The sequence below is a fragment of the Mustelus asterias genome, chromosome 24 (assembly GCF_964213995.1).
Source record: "Mustelus asterias chromosome 24, sMusAst1.hap1.1, whole genome shotgun sequence".
Classification (NCBI taxonomy): domain Eukaryota; kingdom Metazoa; phylum Chordata; class Chondrichthyes; order Carcharhiniformes; family Triakidae; genus Mustelus; species Mustelus asterias.
In genome coordinates this window covers 18,880,072-18,899,628 of record NC_135824.1, presented here as the reverse complement: position 1 = coordinate 18,899,628, position 19,557 = coordinate 18,880,072, and the positions used below count along the sequence as shown (strand labels likewise).

General features: G+C 46.3%; 1 protein-coding gene across 1 annotated transcript in view; it reads left to right on the top strand.

The window, feature by feature from the left end:
* gnb5b (guanine nucleotide binding protein (G protein), beta 5b) overlaps nucleotides 1-19,557 on the top strand; it is a 95,447-nt gene that overhangs the window by 39,174 nt on the left and 36,716 nt on the right. Inside the window, exons 4-6 of the mRNA XM_078241366.1 lie at nucleotides 253-329; nucleotides 4,625-4,757; nucleotides 18,225-18,368. Coding sequence (XP_078097492.1) covers nucleotides 253-329; nucleotides 4,625-4,757; nucleotides 18,225-18,368 — 354 coding nt within the window. The remainder of the gene's footprint in view (nucleotides 1-252; nucleotides 330-4,624; nucleotides 4,758-18,224; nucleotides 18,369-19,557) is intronic.

Here is a 19,557-nt window from a genome sequence, read left to right as displayed (position 1 = left end):
GGGCAGGCTCAGGAGACTGGAGAATAAATCACTCTGCCATTGCATCGACTGCAGGTTATCCTTTAGTAATCCTCTCCCTGCAATGCTCCAGCGCTTGGCATCAGTGGAAGTTTGAGGTGAATCGGAAATCCTGAACACACAGCACATAACACGATTCTTTCTTTAACCTGTGGAATTCAAGATTTGAGGTTTATTTTGACTGATCCTAATTTGTGTTGCTTGGTTGACTGATTAGTATCTGTGCATTTGTAGGAACACGCAGTGACCATGCCCTGCACCTGGGTGATGGCGTGTGCTTATGCCCCATCAGGCTGTGCTATCGCATGTGGGTGAGTACAGTTACATTAATTGTTACCCGTCATACCTTATTTACATTTTATTCTTTCAATAGGCAGCTCGCACACACCTCAGTTGTCTGACAGCACTTCCAGTTAAAGATCTTCCAGGAAGGCGACTAATACGCCTTCCATCCTCCCTTCTTTTTAAAAAACTTTTTTTACTCCATCCTTGAAGTTAGAAAGCTAGCGATCAGAATGGACCGGGCAGACTCGAAACCATTCCTTGCTTGCTCAAAAACCAAATTCAAATTCTAAATGAATCCAATTCATGATCCCCACAAGAGAGACAAACCAGATCCAAGCTGACACGAAAAGGCATTGCACCCCATATTGGGCTTGATCTGACTCTTGATCTTAGCCAAAAAGCCCTTCCTTTTTGCTCAGTCAATTCCATTGATAAGATCAATGAGCGAAAGAGGATATTTGTCCCTCTTGGTGTCTACGTTCAGCCCATTGTGCTGCAACTATCTGTCCTTCACTGAATTGATTGATTGATTTGATTTGATTTATTATTGTCACATGTATTAGTATACAGCAGAGGAGAGGTCAGAGAAACTTGGTTTGTTCTCACTGGAGCGACGGAGGTTGAGGGGAGACCTGATAGAAGTCTACAAGATTATGAGGGGCCCATGGACAGAGTGGATAGTCAGAAGCTTTTTCCCAGGGTGGAAGAGTCAATTACTCGGGGGCATAGGTTTAAGGTGCGAGGGGCAAGGTTTAAAGGAGATGTACGAGGCAGATTTTTTACACAGAGGGTGATGGGTGCCTGGAACTCGCTGCCGGGGGAGGTAGTGGAAGCAGATATGATAGTGACTTTTAAGGGGCGTCTTGACAAATACATGAATAGGATGGGAATAGAGGGATATGGTCCCCGGAAGGGTTGGGGATTTTAGTTAAGTCGGGCAGCATGGTCGGTGCAGGCTTGGAGGGCTGAAGGGCCTGTTCCTGTGCTGTAATTTTCTTTGTTCTTTGTACAGTGAAAAGTATTGTTTCTTGCGTGCTATACACACAAAGCATACCGTTCATAGAGTACATAGGGGAGAAGGCAGGGAGAGGATGCAGAATATAGTGTTACAGTCATAGCTAGGGTGCAGAGAAAGATCAGCTTAATGTATGATTTATTATTGTCACATGTATTAGTACACAGTGAAAAGTATTGTTTCTTGCGTGCTATACAGACAAAGCATACCATTCATAGAGAAGGAAAGAAAAGAGTGCAGAATGTAGTGTTACAGTCATAGCTAGGGTGTAGAGAAAGAACAGCTTAACATAAGGTAGGTCCATTCAAAAGTCTGATGGCAGCAGGGAAGAAGCTGTTCTTGAGTTGGTACGTGAACTCAGACTTCTTTCCTGACGGAAGAAGGTGGAAGAGAGAATGTCCGGGGTGCATGGGGTCCTTGATTAAGCTGGCTGCTTTCCTGAGGCAGCGGGAAGTGTGGACATTTCCGCACCTGGGTTTTCCCTGCCGTCAGTTCCCATTGCAGCATCTCATCCAGATCTTACAAGAAAGCTACTTTGGTAAAGGCCAATAAAAGGAGAACATTTGGATGCGGGATGCACACAAGTGAAATGCAAAAAATACATATTTGCTGGTGGATCGTGCATGACTTGGACCCACGCCAGGTGCAGTGTAAACCCACTTCTTTAAAGTGCCGTGGAGAAACAGAAATTCCTGCAAGTTTGCATGGACTATGTCCTCCCCTAGATCTTAACACCACAGTTGTCGAAAGCTTGTTGTCTAGAGGGGGACCCACGGGCAGGCTGTGCATCCTGAGAAGACAGCACAGGAGCACAGGCTGGAGCTAAAGGAAGGTTAAAGTAATGGGGGTGCAACCTGCCTTGGGGATGGGGGTGGGGGGGTTTGATGGTGGCTTGATTGGGAGGGATGTAGGGCAAATGAGAGGTAGCGAATCAGCAGCCAGATTTACACTCTGCCCAAGTTTCCTCTGATGTGGAGATGCCGGCGTTGGACTGGGATGGGCACAGTAAGTTTCCTAATTGCCAATCTGTGAAGTTAAGTTTTGTGCTGGCCCCCCCTCCCTCCCCATTCACCTGAAATTAGCCCCAGCTCTCTAATCTGTGTTTCTGTCCAGCGGGAGTGCAACTTCACTCAGTCTGTCAGACATTTACAGTGTGTTGATAAAGATATGGAAAGTGGTGAGAGAGCGAGAAATCAAATGAAATAATGAACATCGGTGGTCACTATATAACCAGGGGTGGGTATTGCACGCGGCCTCCAGAGCAAGGCCTGAATATATTCATGGTGTTCAGATCGCAGCTGTAGCCATCATGGTCTGTGTATTTGCTGATTTCCCCTGCGTGCCTTACTTTATTATGTACTTCTTGCATTCATTTAAATACTTTTTGCATGCATCCTGAAACTTCAATGTGGGTGTGTAAGAGCACTGGCAAACAACATGCAGTCAACCAGAAAATCATTGGGATAGGTTTAAGGAGAGAAATATGTCTGAACCCTCCTCTCTCGGCTTTCCAATTCCCGATCCCCATTCGCCTGATTGGAAAAATCTATCCTTTTCTTTTGACTTGCCTTCTCTCTGCCTTAAAAGCAAAATACCGCAGATGCTAAAATCTGAAACAGAAAATGCTGGAAAGTCTCAGCAGGTCTGACAGCATCTGTGGGGAGAGAATAGAGCCAACGTTTCGAGTCTGGATGACCCTTCGTCAAAGCTGCAGAAGGGTCTGATGAAGCTTTGACAAAGGGTCATCCATACTCGAAACTTTAACTCTGTTTTGTCTCCACAGATGTTGTCAGACCCGCTGAGATTTTCCAGCATTTTCTGTTTGTCTCTCTGCCTTAATCATGTCTTCATGGCTACCCACCATGAAAAGCCAGGAGTCAGAGAGTTTTACAGCACAGAAAGAGGCCCTTCGGCCCATTATGTCTACACTGCCCATCAAGCACCTATCCATTCTATTCCCATTTTCCAGCACTTGGGCTGTAGCTTTTTATGCCACTTCAAGTGCTCATCTAAGTGTTTCTTAAATGTTGTGAGGGTTCCTGCCTTTACCACCCTTTCAGGCGGAGAGTTCCAGATTCCCACCACCCTCTGGGTGAAAATGTTTTCCTCAAATCCCCTCTAAATCTCCTGCCCCTTTATCTTAAATCTATGCCCCTGGTTATTGACTCTTTTACTAAGGGTAAAAGTTTCTTCCTATCAATCCTATCTGTGTCCCACATAATCTTGTACACCTCTATCAGGTTGCCTCTCAGTCTTTTCAGCTCTAAGGAAAACAACGCCAGCCTAACCAGCCTCTCTTCATAGCTGAAACACTCCAGCCCAGGCAACATCCAGTGAATCTCCTCTGCACCCTCTCTAGTGCAATTACATCCTTCCTATAGTGTGTCGACCGGAACTGTACACAGCACTCTAGCTGTGGCCTAATGAGTGTTTTATACAGTTCCCGTCATAACCTCACTGCTCTTCGAATCTACGCTTCGGCTAATAAGGCTGGGCAGCTTTGACCCTGGCTCCCACCACTGGGACATGTCTCAGTCAGTCTGGTGATGGGACTCTGATTTTCCATACTTTGGGTGGAATTCCACCCCTGGAAAGAGTTTGGAGGTGGGAGGACATTTAATCAGGGGGGAGGGCAGTAGTTGGAGCCTGGTGCTACTACACCTGCCTTCCTGTCTCTGCCCGGCCTTCCTGCTCCACCACCAATTGAAGCCTTTAAGTCGGTAATTAATGCCTACTTGAGGGCCACATCTCTCTGCTGCTGGTATTCCACTAGGGGTGAGTGGGGCAGTCACCAGAATCATAGAATCTCTACAATGCAGAAGGAGGCCACTCGGCCCATCGAGTCTGCACCGACCACAACCACACTCAGGTCCTATTCCAATAACCCCACGCATTTACCCTGCTAATCCCCCTGACACTAAGGGACAATTTAGCATGGCCAATCAACCTAACCCACAAATCTTTGGAGTGTGGGAGAAAACCGAAGCACCCGGAGGAAACCCACGCAGACACGGGGAGAACGTGCAAACTCCACACAGACAGTGACCCGATGCCGGAATTGAACCCGGGTCCCTGGCGCTGTGCCACCTTGCCGCCTATCATGTGTGAAAACCCAGAAAGCAAACACTGTTGGGGACGCTTACTGCTCCTAGGGGTGGGGAGGGGTAAATGGAATTAGCATGCCAAGGGTCTAATGGGCTGAATGGTCTCAGTCAGTGCCGTTATTGCTAAGATCCCAGAGAACATTAAAAAGTCTTTGCAATATCGTAATCGGTAACCCCGGGCAATTCTTTAACTTTTTCCTAGTGGCCTGGACAACAAGTGCTCCGTGTACCCTCTGACCTTTGATAAAAACGAGAGCATGGCGGCCAAGAAGAAGTCTGTTGCGATGCACACAAACTACTTATCTGCTTGCAGCTTTACCAATTCGGATATGCAGGTAAGGCTCACGTATCCGGCATCCTCCTACTTCAACAATGATCCTGGTGCATGCGGAATACCATCCAATGTGGTTTACTGGCCTCCCACCTCCAACCACGAGGGGAAAGATATCAGGACGTTAAAGCCAAGGTCAAGAAAAGATTGACATTAATGTTGTGGTTTTGCCATTATAAAACATACCCCTGCACCAGATGGACTGGAGCAGCAGAAAATGCAGCTTACCAACGCCTTCTCAGGGGCAATTAGGGACAGGCAACACACCCTGGACTTGCCAGCAATGCCCCACTTCAATAAAAAAAATAACAATGGAATAAACCCTCTTTTCAGTCAGGTTCATACTTCTGCCACTCTGTAGCCCTAAATGCCCCCTTTTGCAGTTCACATTTTATCTGGTGACACTCCTGTGAAACACTTTAGAATGTTTTAACACTGTGTGTGTATATGCCTGTGTGTTTGTGTGTTTATGTTTGTTTATTTCAAACTGTGAGCACACTGATTGAAGAAGCCCTTCATTGTTCTCTGTGGTTTTAGAAGTATTTTTTACTCATTTTAAGTTAGGCTTTGTATCGGAGTAATATTCAAGGTTTATCTTTTTTGCACCATCTAATTGAATATCTTGTGAAACTCACTGCAGCCCCTACTTCATCTTCTGAGCCCACTCCCTTTTCAGTACACCTGGGGTTAGTCTTGCTCTGTCCTGCAGCCCCTGCACTGACCAGAATTAAACACAGTACACAGAAATGGATTTGTGCAAAGCATTGTACAGTCCCAACATATCCCTGATATTTCAAAGTTACTTCATCTGAAATACTGAACAATTCAAACTTGTATTGCTAAAGCCTCGATCGCAATTTTCGCGCCAATTAATTCATTTGAAACCTTAGCGTAAAAAAATGACTTTGAACTATCCGGAGCGGATGATACTCCACTCTTCTGACTATACACCCCAGTGGTCTTTGTTTTTGTAATAGCTTCTCACCATTGTGTGAACGGTGGGAAGCTTTTCCCCAGGTCGGTGGTGACGTTCACGAGGGGTCATAGGTTCAAGGTGAAGGGGGGGAGGTTTAACACAGATATCAGACGGACATATTTTACACAGAGGGTGGTGGGGGCCTGGAATGCGCTGCCAGGCAAGGTGGTGGAGGCGGACACACTGGGAACATTTAAGACTTATCTAGACAGCCATATGAACGGAGTGGGAATGGAGGGATACAAAAGAATGGTCTAGTTTGGACCAAGGAGCGGCTCGGGCTTGGAGGGCCGAAGGGCCTGTTCCTGTGCTGTATTGTTCTTTGTTCTTTGTATTGTACAAACCTGGGAAGTGAAGGGTCACCCACTGTTCTCAAACTTCATTTCAAATTCCCTTTTGTCAGTTTGTGTCCATTTATTGACCCAGAATTTGCGGGAATGGGGCACCTTGCACCATGCCCGATTAGTTAAAATTTGACCCACACTGTTCAGCTCAAAGAGTTGGCCCTACAAGTTGCTGGAAGTGCAAACTGCTAACAACACATTGGTGAACAAAGTCTATCTCCTTAACCAATGAGATATTAGGATTGAGATAGAAACCGAGGAATATAGAAGCAAGTAGCGTGAATGAGGTACAGAAAGGAAAACAAAGAGTGGGAAAGCAAGAGTGAATGAAGATAGAGAGATAAAAGAGGTAGAGAGGAAAAGTAAGAAACAAATGAAGAATTTAAGCAATCGTAGAAATCAATTTACAACCAGCAATGCCCCCGAGTCAGGAGGGCCTGGGTCCAAATCCCACTGCAGGACTTGTTGACTGCAGGAGGCATGTTAACTCAGCTCAAAGCAGGCTATTTTATTAATTAGCCTGCAGACATTCCATGCCCATTCTCCAAGGGAGAAAAGTGTGAAGACATACACACGCATGCACGCACACAAGCACACACCCACACACATACACACATTGACAGTTTCACTGGAAACAATAAACATCATCCAAAGTGGCAGGAGGAATAGAAAAACAATATCCAATTTCTGAACTCTGGGGGAGAGAGGGATCTGGTCGTCCTGCTACGTGAATACGGCAAGTAATTAGGAAGGAAAATGGAATGCTACCATTCATTGAAAGGTGAATTTAATATAAAAGTCAGGAAGTTTTACTGCTGCTGTACAGGATCTTGGTGAGACAACATGTGGAACACTGTGCATGGTTTAGGTCTCCTTATTTGATTTTTAAAAAGGACACAATTGTGTGAGAAGCAGCAAGGAGAAGATCCCTTTCACTCATTCCTGGGGTGAAAGGCTTATCTTATGAGGAAAGGTTGAGCAGGTTGGGCCTATACCCATTCAAATTTAGAAGATTGAGGAGTGATCCTATTGAAGTATATAAGTTCCTGACGAGATTTGATAGTGTACATATTGGTATGATTTGATTGATTTATTATTGTCACATGTATTGGGATACAGTGAAAAGTATTGTTTCTTGCGCGCTATACAGACAAAACATACCGTACATAGAGTACATAAGGGAGAAAGAAAGGAGAGGGTGCAGAATGTAATGTTACAACCATAGCTAGGGTGTAGAGAAAGATCAGCTTAATATATGCTAGGTCCATTCAAAAGTCTGATGGCAGCAGGGAAGAAGCTGTTCTTGAGTCGGTTGGTGTGTGATCTCAGACTTTTCTATCATTTTCCTGACGGAAGAAGATGGGAGAGAGAATATCCGGGGTGTGTGGGGTCCTTGATTATGCTGGCTGTTTTTCCGAGGCAAAGGGAAATGTAGCAAAGACAATGGATGGGAGGCTGGTTTGCGGATGGACTGGGCAACATTCACAACCCTTTGTAGTTTTTTGCGGTTTTGGTCAGAGCAGGAAGCACACCAAGCTGTGATACATCCGGAAAGGATGCTTTCTATGGTGCATCTGTGAAAATTGACGAGAGTCGTAGCAGACATGCCAAATTTCCTTAGTCCCCTTGTTTTCACTCATGGCAGAAACTAATGCTGGGGGGCACAGTTTAAGAATAAGAGATCTCCCTTTTAAGAAGGAGATGAGGCATTTTATTTCTCCCAGAGGGATGTTACTCTGTGGAATTCTCTTACTCCAGAGAGCAGTGGAGGCTGGGCAATTGAATTTATTCATGGCTGAGCTGGATACATTTTTGATGGACAAAGGGGATCAAGGGTTATGTGGGAACAGACAGGAAAATGGATTTGAGACCACAACAAGATCAATCATGATCTTATCAAATGTTGGAGCAGACTCGAATTAGGAGCAGAAATAGGCCATCTGTCATATGAGGAGGGACTAAGTTGGTTAGGATTATATTCACTGGAGTTTAGAAGAGTGAGAGGGGATCTCGTAGAAACTTATAAAATTCTAACAGGGTTAGACAGGGTAGATTCAGAAACGTGTTCCCAATGGTGGGGGAGTGCAGAACTAGGGGTCATAGTTTGAGTAAAAGGGGTCAACCTTTTAGAACTGAGATGAGGAGAAATTTCTTCACCCAGAGAGTGGTGAACGTGTGGAATTCATTACCACAGAAAGTAGTTGAGGCCAAAACATTGTCTGATTTCAAGAAGAAATTAGATATAGCTCTTGGAGCTAAAGGGATCAAGGGATCTGGAGGGAAGGGGGGATCAGGATATTGAATTTGATGGTTAGCTATGATCAAAATGAATGGCGGAGCAGGCTTGAAGGGCGATATGGCCTACTCCTGCTTCGAGCTTCTATGTTTCTATTCAGTCCCCTGAGCCTGCTCTGCTTTGTGCTAAGAACATGACTGATGTGATTGTCGACTCAACTCGACTTTACTGCCTCGATACTCCTTAATTCCTCGTCAAGAATCTTATCTAACACATCCTAAGTTACCCAGTGACCCAGCCTCCACTGCTCCCTGGAAAAAAAAGCATTCCCTCTGAGCGAAAAAAAATTCTCCTCATCTCCATCCTAAATGGGAGACCCAACTGCTTCCCCCTTGTTCCAGTCTCTCCCACGAGGGAAAACAGAAAATGCTGGAAATGCTCAGCAGGTCTGACAGTGTCTATGGGAAGAGAAACAGAGTCAATATTTCAGGACTGTGGCCTTTGATCAGAAGTCAAAATCGGAGGCAAATGAATGTCGTGTGAATATGGGGCTTGAATACCTGTACCGATGATAGTTGTACAGTGGATTATTAGAATTAGAATTTGGAATATTTTGATTTGATTTATTACTTATTATTGTCACATGTATTGGTACACAGTGAAAAGTGTTGTTTCTTGTGTGTTATACAGACAAAGCACACCATTCATAGAGTACATAGGGGAGAAGGAAATCAGAGGGTACAGAATGTAGTGTTACAGTCATAGCTAGTGTGTAGAGAAAGATCAGCTTCACGTAAGGTAGATCCATTCAAAAGTCTGATAACAGCAGGGAAGAAGCTGTTCTTGAGTCGGTTGGTACGTGATCTCAGACTTTTGTATCTTTTTCCTGATGGAAGACGGTGGAAGAGCGTATGTCCAGGATGCGTGGGGTCCTTGATTATGCTGGCTGCTTTTCTGAGGCAGAAGGAAGTATAGATGGACTCAATGGATGGGAGGCTGATTTGCGTGATGGACTGGGCTACGTTCACAACCCTTTGTAGTTTCTTGAGATCTTGGGCAGAGCAGGAGCCATACCAAGCTGTGGAACAACCAAAAAGGATGCTTTCTATGGTGCATCTGTAAAAGTTTGTGAGAGTCGTAGCAGACATGTTGAATTTCCTTAGTCTCCTGAGAAAGTAGAGGCGTTGGTGGATCTTCTTAACTATATGTAACCACGATTGGGTATTGAATTGTTTGCAAAATTTAATGGCCAATCATGTAAATATTTAAAGAGGAAAATTTTAAAAAGTACAGGAAAGAGCAGAAAAATTTAATTTGAATGGACAACTTCCATTGGGAGCTAGCAGCAGCACTGACATAATGGGCCAAATGGACTTGCTTTTTTTTACTGTGAATTGTATATCAGGCCAGTCACAATTAAGAGCAAGAATTTCCCCTCATCAATTATACGGCCTGGAACAGTTCAATACATTCTGTTTATTTACTAAGGCCTGAATATTGATGATTAAGAAAACAAAGTGTTCAAGGTGAGACATGACCGCTATTAGAAGAATAGTCAGTGGGGAACTCTACAGTGAACCATCCCACTCGTTAAAAAAAAACCTTTTAATAATTCTGGGGACTTAATCACTCATGAATCATCATCCTACCTCCCTGTATGTTTTAGTTTCCCACTGAGTATGCTACATATCTCTCCTCCGAATACATTAACTGAATGCACTATAAAATATTTATATTTGTGCACCCATTACTGTGGGACACGATCATTGCTCCCGCAAGCTCACTCACTCAGTTTAACGTTTCCTTTTGATACGGTCCGACTTTCCTTAGGAACCATTTCTGGCCTTGTCTTGTGGTTCCGGTTATATATTAGTGACTCTAAAACCAGTTGCCGTGACAGCGGTTAAAAGTGCAGGATGTACCTCGAGGCCTCTGCTGTGATCAACTGTGGCACAAACAGTCGGGAGTTTGATTTAATCAATCCTACGGATTTAGAAAAACAATCTTGCTGAGCTGTTACATAAATGACTTGTTGAAAAATGGCCCGAAGTAAAAGGCTTTCATCTAAAGATGTATCTACACTAAAGAAACTAAATAAAATAAAGACATGTCAAAGCTGAAGACAGGTCAAAAAATATGCATACTTATTGCAGAGCCAGAACCCCATGTGTCCTGCAGATGGATTTTGATCGATGATAAACCATAGAGAAGAGTGAAAATAAAAGTTAGTGATTTACGACAGTAGACTTGTCTATATTGAGTTCATGGTTTAGTTTACAAAGCTAACGTTGCACAGTTACAGTGAAAGAAAGCATGCTGCAAGGGAATGTGGTGGGGTTACTCCATTTTTAAAACAGAACTTGTAACTCATGAAAACCTCTTTGCTATAGGGACGATTTTGCGCCCTCATTCGCCACCAGCAACAACAGCGACGCAGGTGGAAAATCTCACGAAAATCGGGAAACGTGATTCTCACTGGCAAGATTGTGTTTCCTGATTTTCCCCGTCCCTCGCTGCTGTCATATCTGGGCAGGAGCCTCCTTTAAATCAATTTTTACCACATTTACATCTGTTTAAAGGTCCTCCCCTCCACATTGTTTTATTCATTCGTGAGATATGGGCGTCACTGGCTGGGCCAACATTTATTGCCCATCCCTAATTGCCCTTGAACTGAGTGGCTTGGTAAGCCATTTCAGAGGGCAGTTGAGAATCAACCACGTTGCTGTGGATCTGGAGTCACATTTAGGCCAGACCAGGTAAGGACGCCTAACCTAAAAGGCCATTAGTGAACCAGATAGGTTTGTCCACCAATCGACAATGGTTTCATATTCATCAGTAAACTCTTAATTCCAGATATTTTTTGTTGAATTCAAATTCCACTACCTGCCGTGGCGGGATTTGAACCTGGGTCCCCAGAACATTAGTTGAGTTTCTAGATTACTAGTCTAGCGATAATACCGCGAGGCCATCGCCTCCCCATTATCCCCTCCCACAGAATATTGAAACCTCGCCGACATGACGTCACATCGGTGAGATTCACAACAGGTTTGCGAAGATGGGAAACAGTCGAGGGGATCTCGATAGGGGCACCAAGCTAAGTATAGCCCCTGTTGGGAGAGGGACATACCTGGGTAGTGCCGTGGCCCCTGCGCCCCTGGCACAGGTCATGTTGGCACAGGTCGGCACATCATTCATCTTTTTGATGTTCACAATGAGATTGGTTTTATTTGTTCATGGAATGTGAGCATCGCTGGCTTGGCCAGCATTTGCCACCTATCTCTAATTGCCCTTGAGAAGATGGTAGTGATCCACTTGCTTGAACCACCACGTTCCATGTGGTGTGGGTACAGCCCATCCCAGCTCCTAATTAATAATAATAATGGCACATGGGGTCAAAGTGAAAGGAACAATCCCCCACATGCTGCTGAGTCCTTGATCTCTGTACCACTTTGAGGAATGTCCCAACTTTTAGTCAACGTCTACATGCATGGGTGTGAATAAGAAACGACTGGCTCTCTGATGGACGCAGACATGGGAGATGGGTGTCCACTAACCAAACCACCACCACCCTGCTGTCAGCAAAAATAGTGATGACATGAATACATCACACAAATCCAATAAATTGAAATGTTTTCTGCTGGTTATATCTTTTTCAAAACTATTGGAAAATGTAAGCTACTTAAGGCAGGGACAGTTTGGTTGTGCTAATTGAACTCGTGTTTTTGATGTGTTGATGAACCTAGCAACACTGCAAACAGATATTTACCTAAGGCAAGCTGGTAACAATGGGGAAAGGTACATAAAGGGTTTTGAATAAGATGTTAGCGGTTCGAAGGAGGAGCCAAGGTGTGAACTTTGCAAATACATTCTAAAAGCTAGACTCACAAAATGATGGTAATAGACGGAATTTTCTGGCAGCGCTAGAAAGCTGGAAAATCCCACTTGAGGTCAACGGACCTTTGCATGGTCCATGTCCCGCCCGCTTCGATTCCCGTGACAGGCGGGACGGAAAAATTCTGCCCAGCAAGTTTGACTTCTGAAGGAGTTCTGCAGTGGGGGTGGGGGCGAGTCCTGCTGTTGAGGGGGGGGGGGGGGGGCGGGGTGAGTCCTGTGGTGGGGGGGTGAGTCCTGCGGTTGGGGGTGGGGGGGGGGGTGAGTCCTGCAGTTGAGGGGGGGGGGATGAATCTTGCAGTGGGGGGGTGGGGGGGGGCTGAGTCCTGCAGTGGGGGGAGGGGGGATGAGTCTCGCAGTGGGGGGGGGTGCTGAGTCCTGCAGTGGAGGGGGGGGGGCCGAGTTCTGCATTGGGGGGGTGGGGGGCTGAGTTCTGCATTGGTGGGGATGGGGGGCTGAGTTCTGCAGTGGGGGGGGGGCTGAGTCCTGCAGTGGTGGGGGGGGGGGGGGGGGGGGTGCTGAGTGCTACCATGCCGGGGGGGGGGGTTAGTCCTGCAGTGCGGGGGGGCGGCGGCTGAGTCCTGCAGTGGGGCGGGGTGGGGGGCTGAGTCCTACAATGCGAGGGGGGCGGTGTTAGTCCTGCAGTGGGTGGGGGGGGGTGGCGGCTGAGTCCTGCAGTTGGTGGGGGGGGGGGGGGGGTGAGGGGGCTGAGTCCTGCAGTTGGTGGGGGGGGGGGGGTGGCGGCTGAGTCCTACAGTTGGTGGGGGGGGCGGGGGGGTGCGGGGGCTGAGTCCTGCAGTTGGTGGGGGGGGGGGGGGGGGGGTGCGGGGGGTGAGTCCTGCAGTTGGTGGAGGGGGGGGGGGGGGTGCGGGGGCTGAGTCCTGCAGTTGGGGGGAGGGGGGGGGGGTGCGGGGGCTGAGTCCTGCAGTAGGGGGGGGGGGGGGGGCGGGGGCGGGGGCTGAGTCCTGCAGTTGGTTGGGGGGGGGGGGGTGCGGGGGCTGAGTCCTGCAGTGTGGGACATACACTGCTCTTTTCCTCTGGGACTGAAATTCAAGCCCGAGTGGTCTCTGCTCGCTAATCCAGGCCCAACATCAAACAAGTTTGGACCATCAGTCCAGCTCCTCAGCATGAAAATGACCTGCCAGTTTCTGATTTAACATCAAAAGCACAAATGAACTTTGTGGTCCAAATGATATCCTGCAAGATCAGGAAATGAGTTTGTCTCACTAGATGGCACCTGTACACTGTAATCTGAAGCAGTTAGGAAGGACTTGTTCAGCACCTGGTCTCATCTCTGGGGATGTCCTAAATGCATCATGTTAAAGTGCAGTCAAGGTCATGACATGAGCACAGCTGGCAAGCTGCACTCTGTGGCTTCATCAATGTTCAATTATTGCTTCTGTCCAGAGGAAAATCCCATCCTTGCAGTATTGTTGGACATGTCGATAACCTGTTAATGTTGTATCCACTTTAGTAAGAATCAATAGCATTGGGTAATCATAGAATCCCTACAGTACAGGAGGAGGCCATTTGGCCCATCGAGCCTGCACTGACAACAATCCCACCCAGAACCTATCCCCATAACCCCACGTATTTCCCCTACCAACCCCTAGATACTAAGGAGCAATTTAGCATGGCAAACCCATGTTACCTGCACATCTTTGGACTGTGGGAAGAAACCGGAGCACCCGGAGGAAACCCTTGCAGACACGGGGAGAACGTGCAAACTCCACACAGACAGTGACCTGAGGCTGGAATCGAACGCGAGTCCCTGGCGCTGTGAGGCAGCAGTGCTAACCGCTGCGCCGCTGTCCGCACGGGTAGAGTACAAGTGTAACGAATTGCCCCATGCATTTGAGGTTACACAAACTTGCGTGAAATTCATGGCTGGAATAATTTTAAAAGACGACATGTGTGATGGTCATAAAATATCCTCTTATCACTCTGTCGTGTCGGCAAGGTCATGCTGCTTATAGTTTTCAAAATATTTCTATTTTAAACCTCCCTTTGTTGAGGTTTCTGGGGGTTGATTCCACAAGGACCACTGTCTTTTCTCACTGACGTGACCTTTCACCATGTCTGCATGAAGAGAAAACCTTCACAATGCATTCAGTCATTTAGTGAAGCATTCAGCTTCAATAATGGCCTTCAGGGTGTCAGAACAAAATGTTTCAGAGTTTTTCTAAATTGGTTTCAAGGTTTTATCTGGGTTTTTTTATGCCTCTCCCAGATAATTGCACAGGCACATTTTCTGGTGATCCTGAAGCCAGTCAGGGGGGAAAGAAAATCTTGAAAATGTTTGTCACGGACTCGCCTGATGATTCAGTGACTTCAGTCAGTCCAGAGTGGAACTTTCCAGGCTGTGGAAGTTCCCAGGTCCAATCCCTGGACTGCGCGAAACCAGCTGCTCTCAGTTGGGTTTCGTGACCGAGGATGTCAACCGAGGGACAGGGTTGGCCTTAGTTGTGATGGCTCTCTCTTAAAACATCTCTCGACACTCACTGTCCAGGTTAACGGATGGAAGATAGCCTCCAGGGTGCAGATTTGTTATATTCATTTGTGGGACATGGGCGTCGCTGGCTGGCCAGCATTTATTGCCCATCCCTACTTTGCCTCGAGAAGGTGGTGGTGAGCTGCCTTCTTGAATAGCTGCAAACCACATGCTGTGGGTTGACACACAATGCCGTTAAGACTTAATAGAGGTTTATAAAATGATGAAGGGGATAGATAGAGTGAACGTTCAAAGACTATTTCCTCGGGTGGATGGAGCTATTACAAGGGGGCATAACTATAGGGTTCATGGTGGGAGATATAGGAAGGATATCAGAGGTAGGTTCTTTACGCAGAGAGTGGTTGGGGTGTGGAATGGACTTCCTGCAGTGATAGTGGAGTCAGACACTTTAGGAACATTTAAGCGGTTATTGGATAGGCACATGGAGCACACCAGGATGATAGGGAGTGGGATAGCTTGATCTTGGTTTCAGATAAAGCTCGGCACAACATCGTGGGCCGAAGGGCCTGTTCTGTGCTGTACTGTTCTATGTTAGGGAGGGAATTCCAGGATTTTGATTCAGCGACTGCGAAGGAACGGCGATAAATTTCCAAGTCAGGATGGTGAGGAGCTTGGAGGGGAATTTGCAGGTGGTGGTGTTCCCATGCATCTGCTGCCCTTGTCCTTCTAGATGAAAGTGGTCGTGGGTTTGGAAGGTGCTGTCTAAGGATCTTTGGTGAATTTCTGCAGTGCATCTTGTAGATGGTAGACACTACTGCACCGTCCACCAGTGTGAATTTTAAGACAAGTTGCTGCACAAATGAACTCCTAATGACATTAGTGAACCAGATGCGTTTTTACAACAATCGATAATGATTTCATAATCATCAGTAGATTCTTAATTCCTGATTTTTATTGAATTCAAATTCCACCACCTGCCCTGATGGGATTTGAACCTGGGTTCCCAGAGCATTACCCTGGGTCTCTCTCTGACTAGTCCAATGACAATACCACTACAACACTGCCTCCGCCATTTACATGACACTGATGCCACAGAACCGCACAGCACAAAGGAGATTATTCTGCCCCTCGTACCTGTGCTGGCTCTTTGATAGAGCTTTCTAATGAATCCCGCTCACTTACCCTTTTCCCCTAACCCTGTAAATCTTTTCCTTCACAGATTTGCGATTGGTGCGGGAGAGACATTGTCAAGTTTGTCTGAAATTGTTGTAGGAATTGTATAGCGGGAATAGTATCATGGGAATTGTTTAGCGGGAGATTGGCAGAACCATAAGAGAAATGGTTTAAAGGCCATTTTTCTGGGAATTTGATCAAAATTACCGTTGCTGTTGGAGAAGGATGATCCAAAATAATGTAAATCATTTAAGAAACCAATGTCATGTAAACAAGGGAGGCAGTTGCACAGCGGTATTGTCACTGGACTAGTAATGCAGAGACCCAGGGAAATGCTCTGGGGACCCCGGGTTTGAATCTCACCATGGCAGATGGTGAAATTTGAATTCAATAAAAATCAGGAATTAAAAGTTTAATGATGATTATGAAACCATTGTCGATTGTTGTAAAAACCCATCTGGTTCACAATTGTCTTTTAGGGAAGAAAATCTGTTGTCTTTATCTACATGTGACTCCACATCCAATGTGGTTGACTCTTAAATGCCCTCAGGGATAGGCAATAATTACTGGTCCAGCCAGCGACGCCCACATCCCATTAACAATTTTTAAAGCTTGAAAACAAATGTTATGTAAATAGTTGAACAAGGTAATATTATTGTTAAAAAGTAGATAATATGCAGGAAGGTGTAGTATACTGGGGGAGGAGTAGTATACTGGGAAGGAAGTGTACTATACTCGGGGGGAGATATAGTATACTGGGGGGTGTAGTATACTGGGAAGGAAGTACAGTACACTCGGGGGGAGATATAGTTTACTGGAGGAGGAGTAGTATACTGGGAAGGAAGTATAGTATACTGGGGGGGAGAGATATAGTATACTGGGGGGTGTAGTATACTGGGAAGGAAGTACAGTACACTCGGGGGGAGATATAGTTTACTGGAGGAGGAGTAGTATACTGGGAAGGAAGTATAGTATACTGGGGAAGGTGCAGAATATAGGGGAGGTGTATGAGGGAGGTGTTGTATACATCGGGGGAGGTGTAGTATTCTGGGGAAGATGTAGTATACAGGGGAAGTGTATACTGGGAGAGGTGTCGTATACTTGGGGGGAGGTGTCGTATGAGGGAAGTAGTATACTGGGAAGGAGATGTAGTATACTGGGAGGAGGGTGTATATTGGGGAGAGGTGTAGCATCCTGGGGAGAAGTGTAGTATCCTGGGGAGAGGTGTAGTATACTCGGGAGAGGTGTAGTATACTGGGGAGAGGTGTAGTATACTGGGGAGAAGTGCAGTATACTGGGGGCCGGTGCAGTATACTGGGGGGAGGTGCAGTATACTGGGGGGAGAGGTGTAGTATACTGGCGGGGAGGTGCAATATATTAAGGGTCGGTGCAGTATACTGGGGGGCGGTGCAGTATACTGGGGGGAGAGGTGTAGTATACTGGGGGGGAGGTGCAATATATTAAGGGTAGGTGCAGTATACTGGGGGGCGGTGCAGTATATTAAGGGTATATATATTAGCCATATATTAGCGTATCTATTCTGTTAACCCATTGTACTACCGCCGGCCCCTGACCTTTCCCCTCTGGCGACTAAGGTCAAATGCAGCCCATGCCAATGGTTGCTTCTTGGACAGTTTGCGAGATGGTTTTGGGCAGTCTTATTCCAGCTTGTAATGGGTACAGCTGCAAGAACTGTCTCTACGAGTTACCGAGTCTCAATGGGTAACACTCTCACCTCTGAGTCAGGAGGTGATGGGTCCAAGTCCCCACTTTATTTATTACACTGAAGGAGTGCTGCACTGTCGGAGGTGAAGTATTTCAAATGATGAATTAAAATTGGGCTTCACCTGCCTGCTCAAAAGGATGTAAATGATCCCAGGGCACTCTTCTGTACACGAGCAATGAAGGCACTCCCTGCTGTCTGGGCCAATATTTATCAACCAATCAACATCACTGAAACAGATCACCTGGTCATTATCACATGGTCATTTGTGGGAGCTTGCTGTGCACAAATTGGCTGTTGCATTTCTGACATTGTAACTGTGACTACACTTCAGAAGCACTTCATTGGCTGTGAAACGATTTTGGAGGTTTGTGAAAGCTGATACATAAATGTAAATCTTTTTAATTCGTTGCTAATTGGCAGCATGACTCAGAAAGACCACAAGATGGCTGTTGTGGAAAACTGAAAAACAAACGTTACGCTATTGCAGTAACAGGTGCTCTGTTGAGGGTGAGGAGTGTTATTGGGGAAGTGTTGAAAGTAGCTTTATTCTGCACCTGCCTATGTTACGCCTGACCTGGGACGCTTGCTGTTGACCCTTTACTGCCTGCTTGCAACAAAGCTCAGAGCTGCCATCTTGATGACCTTTTTGTTGCCTTTTCCTTTATCTCCATAGATTCTGACATCAAGCGGCGATGGAACCTGTGCACTCTGGGACGTTGAGAGCGGGCAGCTGCTTCAGAGCTTTCATGGGCATGGTGCTGATGTCCTTTGCCTTGACTTAGCCCCATCTGAGACTGGCCATACGTTTGTGTCGGGGGTGAGTGTTTTCTCTGGAACCAGTAGATGAACCTATCTGAGATGGTTTGAAGATGTCACGGTACAGAACAGTGAGCGCGGTGCAGAATGGTAACTTAGTGAGTTGTGTATGTGGAGTTGATTCTGGATAATAATGGGGAGTAATTGCATGTTTCTATTGGATCACAGTGTTTATATTCTACATCCAACAACCATTTCCATTCATTCTGACAGCACCACAGTGAGTCATTTCATTCTGCCTGTAATTACATTAGATTCGAAAACACCAGGGGGGCTGAATATGATGGAATCTAAAAACAGGCAGGGAGATTGTGATATATGATTGAAATGCCCGCAGTGTGCCAACTCCATGCTGTCTGCTATTTTTAATTATTTTGGCATGGCACAGTGGTGCACTGTGGTTAGCACTGCTGCCTCACGGGACCTGGGTTCAATTCCAGCCTTGGCTAACTGTGTGGAGTTTGTACATTCTCCCCGTGTTTGCGTGGGTTTCCTCACACAGTCCAAAGATGTGCAGGTTAGGTGGATTGGTTATGATCAATGTGAGGGGTTACGGAGATAGGGTGAGGGTTTGGGCCAGGGTGGGATGCTCTTTCGGGGAGAGTTGATGGGCCAAATGGCCTCTTTTTGCACTCTAGGGATGCTATGGTTCAGCATCTGGTTCGTGCGAATGCACTATTCATTGGCTGGCATCTGTGCAAGGAGTTAATATCATGCGTGGCTAGCTCCAGTTAAAATGAATGTGCAAACTGTTAAAGGTTGTGGCTGGCAGCCATGCAGGAAACAAAATTGCCCTAGGTAAAGTTGAATAAAATGGGAGAGTGCAGGCTTCAAGGATTTTTTGGATGCTGGACTGGAGGCTTCGGTGGAGGAAATGGGAAGAGAGAGGCACGTCCTGTATCCAGACGGGGCCACGAGATCCTCCAGATACATGTTCAGAAGACAGTGGGAGCAGATAGCCGTGAAGGTCAATGCCCCGAGGTTGTGGGTGCCGTGCCTAACTTTAACGATCAAGGTCAGTGAATGTCATATCGGACCAGCTTCACACTCTGCTCATTCCCGACAGGCCAATCACTCACCAACCAACAATCTCTATGAGTCAAAATTCATACCTGACATTCATACGTTACATCATTGCCTCAAACACTGGGCACTACTGCACTTCTCACACCCACACCTTTCACACGCAT